The sequence below is a fragment of the Octodon degus genome, unplaced genomic scaffold (assembly GCF_000260255.1).
Source record: "Octodon degus isolate 3935 unplaced genomic scaffold, OctDeg1.0 scaffold00043, whole genome shotgun sequence".
NCBI lineage: Eukaryota > Metazoa > Chordata > Mammalia > Rodentia > Octodontidae > Octodon > Octodon degus.
Genome location: NW_004524619.1, coordinates 359,680 through 381,602, shown reverse-complemented (window position 1 = coordinate 381,602; position 21,923 = coordinate 359,680). Strand labels below are relative to the sequence as shown.

Here is a 21,923-nt window from a genome sequence, read left to right as displayed (position 1 = left end):
CAAAAAAAAAAAAAAAAAAAAAGATTATCATGGCCAATGGACAAGTCTGTTACCACAGAAGTATCCCCATGCATGACAAAAAGTAGTGCTCAGCAGAAACAAAGGCATGGCCTGCACATCTGCTTGTCACCAGGTCATGTGTGTGGCTCCTGCATTATCCTGGGAGAGCAGAGAAGGAAGAATCTTTAGCTATTCCAAAGTTTTGGATAGAAAACTGAATTACTTGGAATCACAGATGGTGTTTGCATGGCTTTCCTTCCAACAGTTGGGACTGTGGAAGGGGTAGAGAAGTCTTGGATATGAGCAATTGGTTGTGCAGATGGTGTTGGTGAACTGGTTTTGCCAACAGTGTTCAATGCCATACTGATAGGTTTATATCCAAAAAAGAATAAAGAGGAAGAGAAGGAAGGAGAAAAAGGAGGAAGAAAAATGTATAAAGTAAGAGAACAAACAAATAAGAGAAAAATATATATTAAGTTTCTTTTTGCACAAGTTCTTTAAGTGGAAAGAATCAAAAAGCCACGTACAAAATAGTCATCCACCAGGGCACCACCCAGGCAGGCAAAAAGGTTGCTAAGCTTTAGCTAATAAATAATAACTTAATTGAACTTGTAACTTGACATTAATAATGTAGATAGGATATCTAGGGATCAGAAAATGGAGGGATTTCCCAGAGAATTGAAACTACCTATTGAAGTTGGGTTTGTATCAGTCTACTTGAGAAAATAGTAAGATAATTGAAGCCTAGCAGAAGACTTGACCAATAGAGATCCCTTTTTTGTAATATGGAGGTAAAACAATAAGAGAAAAAGGATTCTTAACAGTGGAATTGTTGCTTTTTCTTATAACCTTTGGGATAATAATGACTTTAGACTAGAAAATTCAAATATAAAAATGCAAACAGTCATATAATGCCCATTTTAATATATGTACTTAGAATAAAAACAGATTTTTCAGTACAGTTTTGTACCAGATTTTTATAATGAAATTATGAAAGAAAATAAGATCAAAATTGAAAGTGATCTGAAGACCAAAAATGCAAAAAAATATATATATCAGGAATTATATTTACTTTTACTTTCAAAATATAGATTGTATGTACATTCCAGGCATTGCTCTGAATCCAGAAAGTACTGAAGTATGTGTCTTTCTGCCTGAAAGAAACTCGTTACCTAATTATAGAATAGACAGTCCAGGTATGATATGAGATCAGATCTAAAATTATTACATAAGTATAAGAAGAGAGAAGCTCTCCAGAGAAAAATCAAGAAGCTTGAAGGGAGACAAGGAAAGCAAAAAGCAGAAAGAGTCAGAGGAGAACAGCTCAGGGCAGTAAGGAAAGCCCTCACTCTACCCAGTCTGAGAAGAGGGGAAAATGCAGGATGTGGGATTTCAAACATGAAATGTGGCTTCTGAAAGACTTTTTTAAAATAGCTAATCAAAAAGAAATTGGGTTTCTAATATGAATGGTAGAAACACTTAAAGATTTTAGGCTGCTGTTGAGGTACATAGAAAATATTTGGTTCCTCTGGTAAGAATGAATGAGTTTGTTTTCCCTTTTCTATCACTGCAGTACTCTAGTTTTAAGTTGTAGTTGGAAGATAGGTCTCCTTAACTGGACAGAGGCTTGGTCACTAAGGAGTCCCAACAACCTTTTTCCTACAATTGCAAGTCTTCTTACCTAAATCTCTGTCTTGAACCTCATAACTCTCAGAAAGTAGAATCTTTGCTTTCTATATTTGATAAAGAATAACATGTTTCTTGTTTTAGACAGAGTTCTCAAGCCCAACAGGAAGATTGAAAGAAAGAAAGAAAGAAAGAAAGAAAGAAAGAAAGAAAGAAAGAAAGAAAGAAAGAAAGAAAAAAAACTCGGCTGCATTTTCTGTGATAGTAGTTGTCACCTCTGGTGTCAACATGATCTCTGCCTTCAGGGGATACTGTCTTGTCTTGTGACTTGTGAGGATGAATTTGTCCTTGAAAAGGGAGAGGAGGGATTGGTTATTTTACAGGGATTAATTCCCTCCTGTGCCTTTAATAAGGTGCAGGGGTGTGTCCCCAGAGACACAGTGACAGAGCTCTTCCTAACATAAATTGATCATTATACTCTTTGCTCCTTTTAGTTCATGCTAGCTTAGTAATTTGTTTTCTGACAATGTTAATGCCTGTTTACATTCCTGGAGCCAATCAAGACCCTGCATTCCTATTCCAAGTTCAAGACCTTCATGTGTGATAAATGCTCAGTAAAAGTTAGGAGAATCTCCATGAAAAGGAGGTTCTTTGGTCATTTTAGAAGCTTGGAAAAGCAGTTCATCTAAACTAGGGTTTAGAAGTATAAAAAGTAAAGTCATATTAATATGCTGAGCTGTAAAAGGCTCAAGTCAACAACTTCTGACATTGCCATTCCTATGGAAAACCCACTACTATGATGGACTACTGGATTATATTGGATTATTTTGCTGAATTCATGCACCTACAATATTTGAATGGCAATGGAATACCCTTCTCTGACAAAACTAAACAAAAAAAGGGAGATACAAATGAATGACCATTTTGTATCTGTATATTCGAAATAGGATAGATATACAGCTGCATTCTCTTAATTCAGTGAATAGGGAGATTTGTTCTAATAGTGTTTGTGGACAGGATATCATGTCTGCATCTTGTACAATGAATAACCACTAAGACAACAATATGCAATGTATTAATTATTGAAACTGTGCTCGTAATAGGTTTAAAAACTGTCTCATTGCTATTTGTCTCTCAATAAAATTATTTATTTAAAAAAATAGGGTTTATTTTTAATCTATGGTAAATCCTTTTTTAAACTATACATATAATTCGCTATGAAGAGAATTGACTGTGTGTATTAAATCAGTCTCCTATGATTTTTGGAGGTGGTGCTGTTTAGTTATGTGATGTTGAATTAACATTTCAGGCAGCTTTTCTTTTATCTTCATGCTTTGTACATGCTGTAGTGAAAATTTCAAAGCACACTGACTCTTTTTCTGATTCACTGTTTCACTTCTTAAGCTATTTCTTATCTCCAGAAATGTTATATCCGTGAAAAGTTTGAACAAGTATTCGGTCAGATCCTCTGAGTTCTATGCCCACAGCAGGGAAGAAAGAGTTTTGGCCTGGCAATTTCAGGGCAGGTGTTACCAGTTGGTTGCCTAAACCAAGGGGAAAAAACTCCTTCTGGCCTTTTTTAATGCCTGACTTTGAGCAAGTGCTACCTCCTGTGGGCCTGCCAGGGGGAATCAGTTTCAGAACGCATTCACAGGAAGTGGACTGAATGAAACTCTTGATAAACTCAAAATGTGTGCTTCAGTGTTGAAGACAATCTGTGTAGAACAATTGGTTTCAGTGCCACAAAAATTGAAGCTGCCTTTTCTTTTGTCCCGATGGACATGTCTTGAGCTGAGACATCCAGCTGCTTTGATTGGAGGTTAATGGTGCACGTGGACGAAACAAGTCATAAAGCAGTCTTTCACAAAACACCAAGTGCTACAGCAATGAAGGCAAAACATTGAAACACTGTATTAGTCTTATGAACCTAATAAAAGTTAAAATATATGTAGTTTCCTGTTTTTTGAAATATAATGCTTCCTCACTTTGAGAAATGCAAGCATTCAGAAGAAAAAGAAAAGCCTTTATTGGAGTCAAATTTAATTTTCTGGTTTCTGGTAGCCTCACACTAAACAACTGATGTGATTGTTAGGAGAATAACTCCTACAGTGAAATCTGTTACTAGTTTTAAGTAGAAAATAAAAAATGAAGATGTCTTAGTGATATATCTGTAGCTAGAGAACATGTCTCCTTTGATAAACACTAAATATTTTACTCCATACCAAACTGAACAAAGCACATGGACTACAGTTGAGGTTATAATTTTATGAGGTCCTCAGTTCTCTGATGGGTTCCAGGACTCCCGGGTTCCCATGATCTTATCTGTACCTGCTCACCCTAAAGATCTTTTACTTTCTTCTTTATCCTCATTTTATAGCTTTCCACGTTTCAAAAATTTTCTCCTTAGCAAATCCTGTGTGAGTCTCACTTATCACCACAAAAAGACCCTTGGCCTCTACCCCTATAATAGTGTGAATCTGCACTACAGAGTGCCAAGTGTTTGGTGTCCCACCCCAGCAGGTGGTTCTCAGTGTGCTGAGAGCTTTCACATAGTCTGTTCCTGCACACTGTTTAAAGTGTCTGATAACTTTTGAGTATCACTTTGCAATCCATTCCTTCCAAGAAAGCCAAAAATACCATCAGTGTTTAAGGGCTGATGGAGTCATACACCCAGTTCTTTTCAAGAACCCCAGAGTCACTAAGAGCCCAAAGATAGATAGATAGATAGATAGATAGATAGATAGATAGATAGATAGATAGATTAGATAGATAGATATCCCTCTAGCTGCCTTCAGAATGAGAATGGCTTTACATGAAGGTGCATGTTACCTAGATGACCAGTCCTACTCATTCACCAGTTCAGTTTGATTGAATTTAAGCAGCCATTGGGACCTACTGTCTAAGAAATCTCACTTCCACACTGTACTACTTGGAAACCTGGTAAACTACATGCTGCTAACTGCTGCCTTTTCTTCTGGTTTATTTGCACAGGTAACCACATTGACTCAGGAGGTATCCCAGTTAGGTAAAGACATGAGGAATGTGATGCACCTTCTGGAAAATGTTCTGTCACCTCAGCAGCCGTCCCAGCTTTGCTCTCTGCATGCCACCCCTGTGTGTCCCTCCAGGGAGACCTTACAGTCCAGGATGAGCTGGAGCACGCACCAGCCTTGCCTGCACTTGCAGGCAGGTGTGGCTGCTTATGACCAAGCACAACTGTGCCACAGTACCATCACTTCTGACATTTGGAGTGTGGATCCCTCCTCTGTAGGAAGCAGCCCCCAACAAACAGGACTTCATGTGAAAAATCCTGTAGAGAGTGACCTTTTCCATTCTCCAAACGTGGATTGTTCACCTTCCCACTACCAGGTCGTCCAAGAAGGTCATTTACAGTTTTTAAGGTGCATCTCTCCACATTCGGACACTACACTGACGCCTTTGCAGTCCATTTCGGCAACACTGTCATCCTCTGCCTGCTCCTCCTCAGAAGCATCTTTGCACCTGGTTCTCCCAAGCAGATCAGAGGAGGGCAGCTTCAGTCAGGGACCTGTTAGTTCCTTCAGTCTGGAAAACTTGCCAGGCTCCTGGGACCAAGAAGGGACAGCATCTGTCTCTACCAGACCCTTGGAGAACTTTCCCCTGGAAGTTATCACAAGCACAGCAGAAGTGAAGGACAACAAAGCCATAGATGTATGATATCAACACATAGGATGCAGCTGCCAATTTCAAACCCACAAATGCATGACAGCTTTCGTTTGCCTTTTTTTGCCTCTGGTGGACATGAAGACTGGACAAAGACGGGAATCCTCCAGGAGAGTGGAAGGAGGCAGGGGAAGGCACGGCCACCTCCATACTGTAGCAAATAATTTCTAGATCCTAGAGCATAATATAAACATTTTTCTGCACAGGTATTAACTTGCTGGTCTGTCTGACAAACTTTGGTAAAAGTTCAGGGACCAGGAGATTCGAAGCAGCTAGAGGTCCGAGACAAAGATTTTGTGGATTAGCTCTGTCCTGGTGGCCTTTGTGAAAGCTCAGCAAAGGTTTTTCCACAGTGCCTGTTCGTCATTGCTGAACAATATCCATAGCACTGTTGGCCTTGGGAGTGCCCAGCTCCTGCTGATCTATTTTTCTTTTTGTGAAGGCAAAGGGACAATAATCCCTGCATGTCCTCTCCTAGACAATCACTCCAATAGAGCTGGTGGCCACCAGTTAGCTATCCGCACGTTATTTGCCATGTAAATGAAAACGTCTTTATTTATCAAAAAAGAAGCTATTTTTATATCCTTGGTATGAAAGATGTATTTAAACTATTTAAAATATTTATAAAGAAATGAATGTTTTCTTTTCATTTTGGTAAACAAAAAAAAAGAAGGAAGCTTGCTGTTTTAATACAAAATGCACTACTGTTATGTATAGTAGATCAAAAATTATTTATTATTAAGAGGATGTAGTTTCAAAAGGAGTCTCCCTTTTATCTGCATGCAATTTGCAACAAATGTATCCTCACACTTCTGAATTACAAAAGAAAAGTGAGGTCATATTTTATTAATGAAATAAAAACTTGGACTGAGTATCAATGACGTGAGCTTCTGGTACAGTGGAAAAGAAGTCTCCATCCGTGGGCTGCCTCGTGGCCATGACATAAATGCAGGCAGCCCCCACTGGGCTAGCAGATGTGTCTCTCCTATGGTATCGTGTTTTGTGGTTCAGGACCCCAAAACTAACATTTCCAGCTATCATTTCCAAATGGAGCCACAACTTTTGAGCGGTGACTGCTGGAAACGAGTCCTGCTTGCTTTGGGTCAGCATTTGACCTTTTCCCTTTCAAACTCTAACCAAACTGCAAGTAATACAAAGCAGTTATTGGCATTCTTGTTTGGCAAGGGAAAGGAAGACTTCCCAGAGATCACATCGGTAAGAGGCCAACACAGTGTAGAATCTAAATTCTCCCCACATCTCACACCGTTCAACACACTGACTCTGATGCCGGATTTGGCGATGATTTCACTTGAATTGCATTTTACACTGAAGAATACATAGGGCTTGAGGAGCCCAGAATGTTCTAGAAAACATGTTCACACCCTAGAGTGTTCCTGTCTTTATTTCTTGCTACAAAGAATAATCAGTCTGAGGACTGTATCATTAGAAACAGCTAAACAACCCAAAAGTTCTGAGGTTCTGAATAATATAACCTAAACTTAACTAGAAAAATTAAACTCTCCCTAAGCTAAAACTTGAGGCAAAGACAGAATTCCAGAATTCACTTACTCATCTAAGTTCCTCCTTTGTCCTTGTCCTATCTATGTAATGATTTTTGTTACCATTTAAAAAGAACCAGGAGCCTTGGTGCTCTAAGGCCCACCTGGCAAACTAACACCGCTGTTACTGAGATCAACAATAATGACTAACATTCTTTTCTTCAAATACGATGTACCAGTGGACATCTAGGAATTCATGTGTGCTATGGTCTCATGTAATCTGCAAACAATGCTCACAATTGTTTGAGCAACTTGTTACCTTTATCCCTATTCCACAAATAAATGTCTGGGATGCAAAGTCCTTTTTAATTATCCCAGTCACATTGTTTTAAGTGGTAGCTCTAATATCACAGTGATTCCAGGTAGCCCTCCTTTCAGATCCATCCTTTTTGACTTTTGATGCTTTACTGATAAGTAATTAATTTCAAAATTAAGGAATTAATTCAGCCCTGAGGGTCTGAGGAAGCCACAATGAAAGGATGGGAAACATCCCCGCTATTTCCATTCAGTTACTATATCTGTCTTTACTCCTCATGGCTGTTGTAGCAGGCTAAAGGACCAGCTCCTAAGCAGCATGGGATGTCAGCTGGACAAGAATGTGTGGCCTCCTGGGAGAAGAGAAAGTGCATACCAATTTCTTACACGAGGGCACCTGCCTCTTCTGAAGCAACAGCACAGCACTTCTTCTTGGCCCTTTCCCTTGTCCCCACTTTGACAATCAGAACCCTGCCGTATCCAAGGCAGCTCAGAACAATACAGTTTTGCTTTATTTAGGTTATGCATGTTGCGATATTATTCTCTGAAGCTTTCCTACTGTTGGCTTTTCCAAATGGCATTGTCACTATTCAAATAGAAGAAGCTCTTGTCTTTTCACTAGGGATGCATTTTTGGACTTACACTTTCCTCATCTATCCACCCTTCATCGAAGGAGCAAAACAAATTACCACAGCGGACAAAAACAGTTGTTTTTTTAGTGAAATGTATTTTATTGAAAAGTATTTTATTTGATGGGGAATTGAAGTCTTCTATGTAATTGTACTTTTAAAAAAAAACAGGCAATTGATTATATAAGACTCTATTCAATACAAGAAAAATTTTCTGACAGTTACAACTACTTGAACTTCATGCTTTATCTTCATTAGGCAAAGCACCCTCTCAGAGCCTGTGGACTTCTTGACGATAACACTTTTCCAGGAGAGCTCTGAGTTAGGTGTGAGAACAGAAAAATGTTACATTAGAATCACACAGGGTATATTTAATATGCAGAAAATCTGGCTTCAACCCAGGTCCTTTAATGCCTGGAAATCTACCATTAGTGAACTCTCTGGTTGACTTACATATACTTAAAATTGATACATACTAATCTAGAACAGACAGAAGTACAATTTTGAGTTCTTGCTAATTCACGCTAAGTAGAATAGCACCTGCATTCTATTAAAGACAGCACTGACTCCATAATTATATAATTGAGAGAGTTGATTAAAACCCCAAAATCAGTAGTTCTCAATTTTCTTCCATATAATATATTTCTGGGGATCTTATTATAAAAGGAGACTCAGTTCTCTGATCCCTCAGAGATGCTGCTATTGGATGTTCCCAAAAACAAATTCCAGAAGAAGTAGACTGAACGTTATAGTCATTTCTCTAGATAATGAGAAGTTGGTTCTATTAGAATAAAACCCACCTAAAAGACAAGTTTGTGCAATGCTATTTCTATACAGTTCCTAACAGACCAAAGGTTTTTGTTTGTTTATTTTTTTTTTCATGAAAGCCATTGATCACGTTTCTTCTTGAGTGCTGAGAACGTGCATTGTTACTTCAACTGAAACCTGGATGCCAACTGTGTGCCGTACCTCACATGTACCTCTAGGGTTGTTGTAGGTCTTTACTTCTTTGTTTCATTTGGGTTTAGGAGAAGGAGGAAAAAAAGGTAAAAATTCCTTTTGAAGTGTTGTAAACTGGTCAGTTATTCCTAGACGGCCGGAATGGCTTCTGGATATGAAACAAAACAGCAGAGCAGTGTGAAGCTCACGACTGTGGATAGGGTGGAAACGCTAACGCCACAATTATGACTTAAGTAATGACAAAGAAGCCAGCCTACTTGAGTAGTTGTTGCCAATGTGGCTTCTTCTCATGAAATGTATGGTCTGTTGCATAAGGTCACCTTTTAAGCAACTGAACTTACAACAAAAATCCCTAAAGCTCCAGAGTCTTCTCTCTGGTCATTGAACCTAGAGCATCAGCACATGCACAAGTAGTAATAAATGTAACCCAAAAAAAGCTCTCTTGCCTTATTCCTTCACTTTATACGAAGATGAAACTGCTTCAAATAAATATGATATGGAAATACAGGAGTTTTGAAGGAACACAAAAAAGTGTTTGTTTTTGGCCCTTCTTCCCTGCTCTGAGATCTCAGGTAGGTTACTGAATTCTTCTGAGCCTCCATTTCTAATACGCTTAGCTTGCAGCTGTTTGTCAGATTTGGCACAGTAATTTTTGTGCAACTACAGGGTCTGACGTATAATGAATGCCAAGAAAATGTCACCTCCGCTGGCCTTCCAACCACTCTTCCTCTCCTAATTCTCCCTCCTACCCTTCCTCCTTCTCTCCCTCCTCATTCCTCCACCTTTACATGCCTTCACCTCCTCTTCCACAGCTTGCCTGGCAGTCCCTTTCTCTCCTCTCTTCTCCTCTGTGTTCTCTGCTCTCCTTCCCCTCCTCCTCTCCTCAAGCCTGTCAGTGGCCCGGGTGACTTCTGAAAATGGAGAGCCCTTAACTTTTCGGCCCCAGTCCCAGCCCAGCTTCCGTAGTTCAGCCTCCACCACACATATACAGTGTCAGCAATTCAGCCCACATTTACCATTAAAAAGAATGAAGTTATGAGAAGGCAACAAGATAGCAAAATATACATCTTTGTCTCCCGCTTGCAAAAACGTCAACCTGAGTGGCTCCTTACCCGTTTATCTGAACTTGAATAAAGTCCTAACGATCTTTTCAATTACAGAAAGATCTAAGAATATTGTTCACTAATGTGAATATAGTCCATGAATACATCCTTGAGGCTTGAGGAGAGGAGGAGGGGAAGGAGAGCAGAGAACACAGAGGAGAAGAGAGGAGAGAAAGGGACTGCCAGGCAAGCTGTGGAAGAGGAGGTGAAGGCATGTAAAGGTGGAGGAATGAGGAGGGAGAGAAGGAGGAAGGGTAGGAGGGAGAATTAGGAGAGGAAGACTGGTTGGAAGGCCAGCGGAGGTGACATTTTCTTGGCATTCATGGTTTTTGTTTGTATTTGGCCCATAAACTCTCTGCTTCAGACACCTCACACTCATGCAGAGGGCAGGCCCCCCACCCCAGGCCACAGAAGACCTGAGCCCTGTCAGCCAAAGGTGAGAACAGTCTCTGCAGAAAGTGGCCTTGCCCCCTTGCACTTCCCTCCTCTGCCGAGAAGCAGGGTTGATGAAATGTTCACCACTTCGTGCGGAGCCTTTAAAGTTTCACTGGGTTCGCACTGAGTGAGTACTTCCCTCCAGAAGGAGGAGGCTAAATGTCACTCCCTGTGGCTCATATCCTCAAAGAACCCGTTCTTTGAGTCATGGCTTTCAACAGAGCCTTGAACAAAGAGCTAATAAAAGAGCTGAAGGTAGCGCAGTGAAGCAAAGAGCAATGTATCCGCACCTGGCCTTCCAGGGCATTAAAGAAGCTGTAGGTTCTAAGGAAGAAACAGCTGGGGGGGCAAAATGCGTCCTAAGAGCCAAGTATTCAGTCTCGGACTTTTCCCTTCTGACTTAGGCTGTTTTCCCCTACGGTGATTAGAAACTGGGGTTAGATAGAGTTTGATCCTGAAAGCAAGCTGCTAAATTGTTTTCATACTTGGCTTGATAAAAAATAGAACATAGGTATAGAGTATATTTGAGTATTACAAAGAATAAAATGGGAGGAAATAAAAGGAAAACCTATGGCTGTGATTTTTATTTGTGTAAAACCTCCATTACATTAATTTAAAGGAACTATTTTTATGTAATAATTCCCTCCATTTTTATTTAATAATGTCCTCTACTCCTTTGCTGGTTTTGCTTTCCATGATCAAATGTGTGTGTGTGTGTGTGTGTGTGTGTGTGTGTGTGTGTGTATTTTACCAATGCTAGCCGCCTTGAACCTCAGTTGGTCCTTTATTCTTCATCATGATTTATTGCTTCTAAGAGACAATTCTCTCTGAACTCACCATGAAGGCCGGTTTTAAATTTCGCTGAGGAAGGGGCTCAAACGCAGCTGAACACACAGCCCTCCGAGGAGCTGCTATTTTATAGCCGATGCTGTAAGTGCCCCTGCGGCCCCTTGCTAGGAGTGGGAGTGATGTCTAGGAGGCCCCAGTTGAAAGTTTCCTGAATGTTGCCATGGTAACCTATGGTCCACAGTGAGTTATAAGAGTTCTTCCCACTCCAGTCAGAAATCAAATCAAATAGCTATCTCTGGCTTCTACATAATGTTCAAAATATATGATGTGTCATTAAGCAAAAAAAAAAAAAAAATCATGGTAAAAGCTGTAGTGCAATCAATCCCCACCCCCAGAAGACTCCCCTTCACTTAGAACACATTTTCCCTCTCAATCTTTCCACTTTCTGAAGTAGTTCTGCGAGTTCTCGTTTACGAGTCTTTTAGCTGTGTGCTGCTCTGGCTGCTTCAATTTTCTGAATGATTCAGAACTTTTACCTTTGTAGGCATTCTGACTTTGAGGAGGTTCCAGAAGATGCGCACTGTCAGAACTGGCCAATAGGGTGTGTGAGGACACCTCGGAATGTTTCCACTAGCTGGCCTTTCCTTTGGACGATGCTCAGCATCATTCACATTTTTTATCATACATTCTAAAGATACTCACAAAGGAAAACTTTCAGAACTGCTTCCTAAAGTGGCAAGAAGAATGGGCTAAGTGTTTTCAAAGTGAGGGGTGGTATTTTAAAGAGAAAGCATGGCAATGTGTCTTTTATTGTAATAAAATTTTTAAAAAATTTAAGCTTTCACCCTAATTTTCATTCATCCTTTGTCTTTTAGCCTAGAATACTTAATCATTTATTTTAACTCTAGTTGCCTTACATGAAAACCAAATCTATCAAGAAGGGATAAAGAAAATAGCGTCTCTGGCTCTTGATTCCTAAGTACTCTCTGTGAAGTAATAGCAGCAGCAATTTCATCTGAGATCTTATTAAAAATGCAAAAGCTTCCCAGTATGGTGGTTCATGCCTATCATCCTGGACTAGAAGGCTGAGGCAGAAGGATCATGCATGCAAGTCCATCCTGAAAAATTAAGTGACTTAGCAAGATCTTGACCCAAAATGAAAAAAGGAAAATAAATTTAATGGAGAAAACATCAGAATCAAGGCTGTCGGCCTTGATTTCAATTCCCAGTTTAAAAAAATAAATAAAGTCTGGGACTCCATCCAGAAGTGGTCACTCAGGGTCTGAATTTTAATAAGATTCCCAGGAAACTTGTGTACATAGCACAGTTTTAGCAATACCAACACTGATATGAGTTGTTGAATCTGGCTGTACCTTAAAATCACTTGTGTAGTTTATGAAAGACAGACTTCTGGCCCCAGCCTTACAGATTCTGATTTATTCTGAGTGGGGCCCAGGTATAGTATTGATAATATTAAAAAGCACGGCAAGAGACTCCAGTATCTACCAAGATTGGAAAGAAGAACTCTGAGACAAACGTTCTCTAAATGTTTCTCTGGTAGTATCTCAGTTTATAAATTAGGAAGAGAAAAGTGGTTGTTGAATAAAACAGCAGATCTTGTGAGCCATAACCACAAACCCATAGACAAGGAGTCCCAGTGAAAATCTACCAAATGTCTGTGCTCATGTTGATGCAGATAGTCGTTGTGTCAGGAAATTGGGGCTTTACCTTTCAATAGAGAACTTGCTCCACGCATAAGCCATAAGAGCAGTATTATGGCACTTTAATTACATTTATAGAAAATAAATGACAATCTATAGTCTGACTGTGGAGAGCTAGAACCTTCTAACAGAACAATATGTCATGCACAAAAGAATGAAAAGAGAATTTTTGTTATCAGAAAGTGTTTTTTATTCTAATGCCACTCTTATTTTAATGCTAAATTCCTACTATAGTTGTCCTTTATAAAGACTCACTTGTTTTGATGTCACTGTTTATTTATTTGTCTGTCTGTCTGTTTTTGCAGTGTTGAAAACTGAACTCAGGGCTTTGTGCATACTAGCTGAGCTCTCTAACACTGAAGTACAATATTGGCTCTGAATGTGCTGGCTTTTTAAAATATTTATTTATTTATTTATTTATTTATTTATTTATTTATTTATTGTGACAGGATCTCACCATGTAGCCTAGGCTGACTTCAAACTCAAAGCAATTTTCTTGCATCAGCCCCCAATTCTGGGATTACAGACACATGCCACCAGGTCTGGAGAGCACTCACTTTTTTTTTTTTTTCAGTACCAGACATTGAACTCAGGACCCTGCGCTTGCCAGGCAGGTGCTTATTCTACTGTCCTCTCTCTCTCTGCTCCCCATCTTTTTTTGAAGGAGAATATAATATAGTAAAAAACAAACCAACCAAACAAAATTACCCATTAGAAATGATGCAGAATTTCACTAAATAAAATAATAGGAATTTGATAATGGTTGCTCTATTACATAATGTTGACTTCAAATTAATTGTTCAGATTGCCAGATATCAGTATGCAAAATTAATTCTAAAAATATAACCTATAAGAAATTAAAAAGTAATTAGGTATTAACATCTCCTTTCAGCAGATCAGCACAAATCAGCAGTACAATTATTCAAGCTATCCTGGATATATACATAAATATGTTTCCCCCTTCTTTCTTTTTCTTTTGTTCTTTTCCTCATGCTAATTGTTCCTTCCCTTTGAACAAATTCTTTCCTTTTTATAGTACCTATTGGATGTTTCCAATTTTATTTACTCTTTCAGGTTATCAAATCTACATACCTTTGTCTTAGGGATGTCAAATTATAATTTATTGTCAATTCATAGGTTTCGTTTTTTACTCTATTGGTTGTTGCTTTTGATGCGCAGAAACTTTTTAAAAAAGATGAGAAGCCAACTGTTGATTCTTTAAAGTATTGTTTGTACAGTTTAGTCTTTTGTTCATGAACTCTCTACTTATTCCTATGTCTTTAAGATTTCTACCTGCTTTCTCCTCCAGGAGATTTAATGTTTCTGTTATAATATTTAGCTCTTTGGTGCATTTTGACTGTAGTTTTGGGCATGATGATAAACATGGGTCTAATTTTTGCCTGTGGGAAAAGGCATGTGGGAAGGCAGTTTTTCCAACACCATTTATTAAAAAGGCTATCTTTCATTCAGTATAACCTGTTTGGCCCCTTTGTAAAAGATAAGGTGACTGAGTGTGTTTGTAATTGTGTCTGCACCTTCTAATCTGTTCCATTCATCCTCATGTCTATTTTTTCCAGTGCAATGCTGATTTTATCACCATAACTTTGTGGTATGATTTCAAGTCAAGAATTGTGATGCCTCCTATCTTTCTTTTGTTTCCCAGATTGTCTTTGCTATTCAAGGTCTCTTCTAGTTCCAGATGAATTTTAGGAATGGTTTCTCTAGATTGTGAGGTATACTAATGGTATTTTAATTGGGATTGCATTGAATCTGTATAACAGTTTGGGGAATATGGCTATTTTAATATGTTGGTTCTTCTTATCCATGAGCAAGGAATATCTTTCCATTTCCTCAAATCCTCCTTGATCTCTTTTTTCTGAGTACTATAATTTTCATTGTATAAATATTTTACTTTTTTGTGAGATAGACTCTTAAGTATTTCACTTTTTTGGATGTTATTGAAAAATGAATAGTTTCTCTAATTTCTCTCAGTGAATCTGTTTGTGTACAGAAATGCTATTGATTGTTGATGTTGATATTTATCCAGCTATGCTACTGCATTTGATTATTAAATCTACATATCTCTTAGTGGAGTTTTTAATAGTCTTCTATGTAGAATAGCATATCTTCTGTGAATAATGATAATCTCACTTATTTTTCTCCAATCATTATTCCTTTTATTTTTATCTCTTGTCTAATTGCTTGGGCCATTGTCTCCAGAACTATATTGAATAGGAGTGGTAACAATGGACATCTTCATTGCATTCCTGATTTTAAAGTGAAGGCTTTTAGTTTCTGTGCATTTAGCATGATGTTGGCTGTTGATTTGGCATAGATGGTTTTTATAGGTTGAGGTAAAGATCATCTATTCTGATTTTCTGTAAGGTTTTAAACATGAATGAGTGTTGGACTTTGTCAAAAGCTTTTTCTACATCTATTGATATGATCATCTGATTTTTGTCTTTGGCTCTGTTGTGGGGGTGTATATTGAACCATCCCTGCATTCCTGGGACGAATCCCACTTGGTTATGATGCATAACCTTCCTGATTGTTTATTGCATTCTGTTTACTAGTATTTTGTTGAGGATTTTTGCATCCATTTTCTTTAGGGATGTTGGCCTGTAGTATTCTTTTTTGGCTGGGTCTTTCTCTGCTTTTTGTATCAAGAGTAATCTTTGTCTCAGGGAACAGTTAGGGCAAATTTCTTCCTTGTTAATTTCATTGTAGAGTTTGAGAAGAGTTGACATTAAATCTTCTCTAAATTTGTTGTAGAATTATACTGTGAATCCATCAGAACCTCAACTTTTTTTTTGTTGGCAGGATTTTTATTACATTTTCAATTTCATTTACTGATATTGAGTTATTCAAAATGCTTATATCTTCTTGATTCAAAGTTGGCATTAACTTTTCTCTAAATTTCTTGAAGAATTCAGATGTGAATCCATCAAGACCTGTGCTTTTCTTTGTTGGTAGTTTTTATTACACATTCAATTACACGTTCAATTTCATTCACTAATGTTGCATTATTCAAAATGTTTTAATATCTTCTTGATTCATCTTTAGTAATTCATATGTATCTGGAAATCTGTCCATTTCTTCTCTGTTTTCAGTGTTTTGAGAGTAAAGATATTTAAAGTAGGTCCTGATGATCTTCTGACTTTCTATAGTGTCTTCAGTAATTTCACTCTTTTCATTCCTTATTGCATGTACTTGAATTTTTCCCCTTCTTTTGATAAGGTTGGCTAGGGGGTCTATCAATTTTATTTATTTTTTAAAATAACAAATTCTTTGATTCATTAATTCTTTGTATTGTTTTCTTTGTCTCCACTGCATTTATATCTGCTCTGATATTTATAATATCCTGCTTTCTTTGTGATTTAGGCTTGACATGCTCTTTTTTTGTAGTAGCTTCTGGTATACCCCAAGATTCTTTATTTAGGCTCATTCTGTCTTTAATTTTTTTAAATATTATTTAATCTTTCTTCCACAATTAATACAAGTATAATATGTTATTTTAATCTATAGAGCAGAAGAACTCTAATGTATCTTTCACAACAAGTCTTGGTAGGCAATGGAGAAATTTAATAATATGGGCTGGGAGCTTAATAGATAAGCTATTGTTGAACAGCTGGAATGTTTTTGCTTCTTTCCTTGCAGGAAAACACGTGTCTTTCTCTCACCCTTGTCAGCCCTGAGTTCAGTACCACAAAGCACCAAGTGAAATCTTCTGATCTGGCACAATTTTCTCTCTCATCTTCTTCTCTAGTAATTTGACTGTCAATTAAAATAGTTCCTTGATATATTTTTGTCATCTATTCATCCAATTCATTAACCTTCCTCCTAAGTGAATTAATTTCTTGCTCCATCAATATGCTTTAAGTCATGAATATGTTGTTTCTTTCCATTGATGTTCATAATCACTCAAAAGTATTTAAAATAGAAAAACAACATGTCTAATCATCTGCTGATAGATGAGAATATCCCTATTGCACCAAAAAGCTGTTAAAAATGCATAGTAAATACAGCATAACTTATGAGGACAAAAAACTAAAACAACAAGACGTAACTATGGATGAGAATATAAATTTCATTTGGAGACTTTGCACATGGTGGAAAGATTAATACTTTAAAGGAGTTGTGAAGAGTGGCCTAGTGACTACTGGTTGAGTCCTTCAAGGAGGCAACATAGGGAGTGAATTGTACTATACCAGCTAATCTCTAAAGGCTTTCTCTCCTTGCAATTCTCCAATCACTGCATAAAGAAGATAAAAACAAACCTAAGAAAAAATTTCATGGTCATTTGAATTCTAATCAGCTTTGACGAAAGTTAAGACTGATAGTCCTGAAAAAAGAAGTGATTATCTACTCCTTGAAATGAGCAATAATTTTGGTAGCAGTTAGATAGAAGATGAACGGAGAGGAATAGTAGTGTCATGAAAAGAGCATGCCCACCAGGGGTCCCAGAACACCCTCAACTCTGGGGCAGCCCAAGTGCTCTCACTAGGTTTTCCTAAATGAACTCCCATGCTGGCTCCAGGGCCCTTTGTCCAGGGTCTTCCTTTCATGTTTTATTTTTGCTTTTCATAAAATGACTTCTGTTCACTGTCTGATACATGTTAGGTACATTAAAGATGAGCTATGCTTTTAATGCAAGAAATCAGAGGCTGAGAAACTGTATACTTCCCACATCAAATACCAAGCACAATCCTTTCTCTCAAATTATAAATATCTTCTCAGACATAGACATCTCTTTCGGGCTTCTACATGTTTGTAAGGACGTATTTAACCCACTCTGCACTTGAACTTGAAAAAAAAACAATGCTATTATTAATCACATGTACTTGTAAAACCCCTTTAAAGTGTACGTTTTTTCAGTTGAGTTTCCTTATAAGCTTATTGTATTATCAGAGAACATAACATGAAGCTTTTTATGGGTGAGGATATTGAGGTAAAATTAGGCAAGTCTAAACTGGAAAAAAATTAAAATAGCTAATATATCCTTGTTTTTGTTTCTGTTTTTTTTTTTTTTTTTTTTTTTTTTTTTTTTTTTTTGGTAGGTACTAGGGATCAAGCTCAGGAGCTTGTACTTGTCAGGTAAGTGCTTATGCTGCTGAGCTATCTCCCCACCCAAAGTAGCTACTATATGGTACAAACTGCTATAAATGTCACTCACTGGTAATTGACTTAATCTAACCAATAGCAATTACTTGCATGGAGATTAATAAAAAGACAGTCATTATAAAGCTTCTTATAAAACAATTAGTTTCTACAGTTAATACTTATAAAATTTTATTTTTATTATTATTATCTTTTTTGCTTTTGAATCTCTTGTATCTTCTTGTTACTACTGTTTTGTTCTTTTTTTTTCTTTAAAACAATCTTGCACATTTATATCTGGTAACCTAAACAACTAATATGAAGATAACAACATGCAGTCCAGCAGCCGTTGTTCAATTCCTATTACTTTGTTTAGTGAAATTTCATATCATTGATAATGCTGTTTGTATTTTCTATTTCTGTTTTGTATTCTTTAAAAAATAAAAATAGTAAAATTAGCTTTTAATTCAAATAACTAAAATGGTATTCGAACCAGACACTCGAAAAGACCTACTTTTTATGGTTTCTGATTAACTGTGAGAAAAGCCTACATGAAAATGGATCTTGATGCTTTACACTTTACAGTTTCAAGGCTAGACCCAGGTACAGGCAGTGTCTCTACTCAGCACTTCTATTGTACTCTTTTGACTACTAACACTTTTACCAAATACAACCCCCTGCAAGTGATCTTATGAGGATTTGTATACCTAAGAGTATTGATTATCCAAATATAAATGACTTGAGTTCCTAGAGTTACCATCTTTATTCCTCAAAATTGGAATCAAAGGAGATAGCAGCTTTTCTTAAGGTGGAAGTTCTCTGAGTTGCTGCAGGTCAGCAGCTCTGACCCTGCTGATGTAATAGGAAAGAAACACAAAGGAATCTATGTCTCTGTCCCAACTAAAATGACATAGTATTCACACAAACACTTGCACATAAGCACCAGCAGACATTGTCCTTTCCAGTCTCTCATTAAAGAAGAAACAGGTTAAGTTTGACTCTTCTCCTCGTGTTTATACTCTTCTTGATCAAACCTGCAATTTTTATTGAGGTCTCAAGTTCTTTGGCTTGTGGCTGCAAATTTGTACTTGAAGAACTAAGACTTTAAAAAGCTCCACACTTAATGGAAAATTTCTCTGCCTTTCATTCCTTCCTCTCCTCCCATCCTTTCCTTCTTCTGTTCTTTCAATTCATCTCTATCTTCTAAGTTGAAATATCAACACGGGAGAGTTGGCTTAAAGGTGAGATAAAATATTTCCATCTTTTGCTCAGGGACCTCTGCCAAATATCAAGGTTGTTGACCTGCTTGGAGTGTAAATATACTTTGAAAACCATAGGTCAAGGGATGTTGGCTTATGTTGTTCACTTGAGCCTGCTCAAAAGTAAGCTGTTCAAAGAGAGGTCAGAGAGTAGAACAGGGCTGTTGAGTGACTGCATTTTTATTGTCCTAAATAAAATTAGAAGGATTGGTTCATTTGATATAATTATCCATCAGTTGAAAAAACAAACAACTAAAATTTGTCTCTACAGGAAGGATATTTGACAGAGTAAAGGAGAGTTCTGGGTTTTTGCCTACATGATCATTTGTATTATTTCTCATAATCATGATGGATTAGAAGTGCGACGGGCAGCTTCTGACATGGACTTGATGATCTCTCTCTCTCTTGGTGTTGATCTCATTGGTACTTCCCTTCCCTCTGAAGGTTTGGACTGAGCACTTTCTTCCAACATACAGAAGCAGCAGAAGTTATTCCGCTCTGTCCTCATTATTAAGTAACAAAGTACTGCGACTTCTCTTGCTGCCATATTCTCTCTCACTTGCTGTGATGAAAAGCATCTTGAAACATGGACCTGAGGGCAACTTTTAGCCAATATCTGGCAAGTAACCGAGGCCTCCAGCCCCGCACCTAGCAGAAACTTGAACTTTACCCACACACCAGAGTGAGCTGCGAGCAGACCCTCACCCAGCAGACCATGAAGTCAAACTTAAGACTATAACCACAGCACTGTGGTGAGCATGGTATACAATACAGCCCTTGCTTATTGTCATTGTGAGACCATGACAGGGGGGCCCAGCCAAGCTATGCTCAAGCTTTAGACCCACACAAGCCAAGAAATAATGTGTTGCTATATGCCACTAAATTTGAGATAAGTTGTTATACAGCAATAGGTAATTGACAGAATAAGAATGAAGTGAGTGTTAAATTAAACAGAAGCCAAAACATCCTTTCCCAGCATTAAAATAGCTATAAAACAAACACACATCATGACCTTAGGGTTGCCTGGTGAGCATGACTTAGGTGAAAATGAATTTGTTGACCTTAAAAGCATTTTATCCTAAGTTTAATAGCTCGTAGCCTGAGCACAAAAAGATAGCAGTTCTCTCCTTTAGTCAGGACAGGACATTCATTACTCATGATTTCTTTGCCCCTTTCTTTAGACTGTCCAGTTACAATGTAGTTGATTAGGTTTCTGCTTCCTGTAGCTAGCTCTCAGTGTTCATAAGCATCTGACTCTCTGGCTGCATGTTTTCCAAGCCTGCAGATGTGTCTACTTTCATCTTCTGCTGATTATTACCAGTTTCCATCTCAATTCCATCCCAAGAGCTGTAGTATGATTAGCTCTATTTTATGCATAAGGAAATCTGAATGCACTCATATGACATGTAAGAAGAGTGGAGGGTAGAATCCAGCCTCAAGGGCTTGTCCCTCCACTTCTCAGTATAATTTATTCTTGATTCTTTGAGGAAATACAAAATGAATTTCAAGACTTGTACATCTCAGTGTTCCCATTTCTATTTCTGCACTCACATCCTGTGCTTGTTTTCAACCTCTTACCTTCTAGTGTGCCATGATTCCTGACCCAGGTTTATGCCTTCGACAATTCATTTTTATCTCTTCTAAGAATCTTAGAAGTTTAGAATCCAGAATGTTAGACTCCTCCAACATTCTCTCTCACCTCCTTGAAAGACTTGGCACAACCTTATGCACTGAGGTTTAATCTTCCCAGTTTTTAATTCTGGTTCTATTATTTACCCTATTACTTGAGAAAGTTGTATAATATCCCTGCTCTTCAGAGACCAAACAGGTGTGAGAAAATAAAAACAAAATGTATGTTATGGTAAGTAAGTGAAATGACAAACACAAAACACCAACTGAAAGTTTGCTCCAGTCTGAAGTGATGACAAACAGCTCTTAACTGTCTCTTATCTGTTATCCTTCCCCTATTGCTCCTATAGACTTTCTGATAGCACTGGGAGAAAATAGACACTTTTTCTTGGCTAACCAGTTCTTTCTCTACCTGCTCAAAGCCCAATATCAGTTAAGTCAGTTCTTTTAATGTTCAAATTGGTAAACTTCCCCAGGTTTGTCTCCTCTTGTCACACTGTTGGTTAGGGCTAGCACCTTCACACAATAGCACTTCTCAGCACATGACACATCAGCATCATCCAGCACCTCAAAGCTGTTGGGGCAGTGGGATGCTGGTGATGGTGATGCTAAATTTCAAGTTTACGTGAACACTGGTCTCTAAGAGTGTCTGAAAATGATTCCATGAGCTTGTATACCTTTAGACAGCATTGTAAGCCCTGACAAAAATCTCTAAAGTATGTCCAAGGATTACCAGTGTCAAATCATACATCAGATCTTATGAGGTAATCTTCATTCCTCGATAAGTACCTTCTTATGAGTTCATTCCTCCTTCCTATAATTTCACATAATATGGAATGGGAAACTTCACCCAGGCTGCTCTAAGACCTCTCGTTCTATGCACAGCCATGTGATGATCACTCTATTTATTCCAAAAACCGATTTGTCTTTGTGTCCATTCTTTTCTCTGATTAGCTCCTGGTTTTCCCAATAGTATGGTCAACGGTCTTCAGTTTTTATGTACAAATTCTCTGAGCACTAAAACTTGAAAGTCTTTGCATTGTACTACACTTGATCTTAGCCAAAAGGCCGAGAAGCGATGTGCATTGTACTAATGCCTTTATACTGGAACAGTTAACAGATGCTGGGCTCATTTAAAAAGCGAACAATTTTAGTATAA

At 37.9% G+C, this 21,923-nt stretch overlaps 1 protein-coding gene across 1 annotated transcript in view; it reads left to right on the top strand.

The window, feature by feature from the left end:
- Kcnh8 (potassium voltage-gated channel subfamily H member 8) overlaps window positions 1–6,349 on the top strand; it is a 393,302-nt gene extending 386,953 nt beyond the window's left edge. The window contains exon 16 of the mRNA XM_004631594.1: window positions 4,618–6,349. Within this exon, the coding sequence (XP_004631651.1) occupies window positions 4,618–5,322 (705 nt within the window). The 3' untranslated portion in view covers window positions 5,323–6,349. The remainder of the gene's footprint in view (window positions 1–4,617) is intronic.
- Window positions 6,350–21,923: the final 15,574 nt, after the last annotated feature.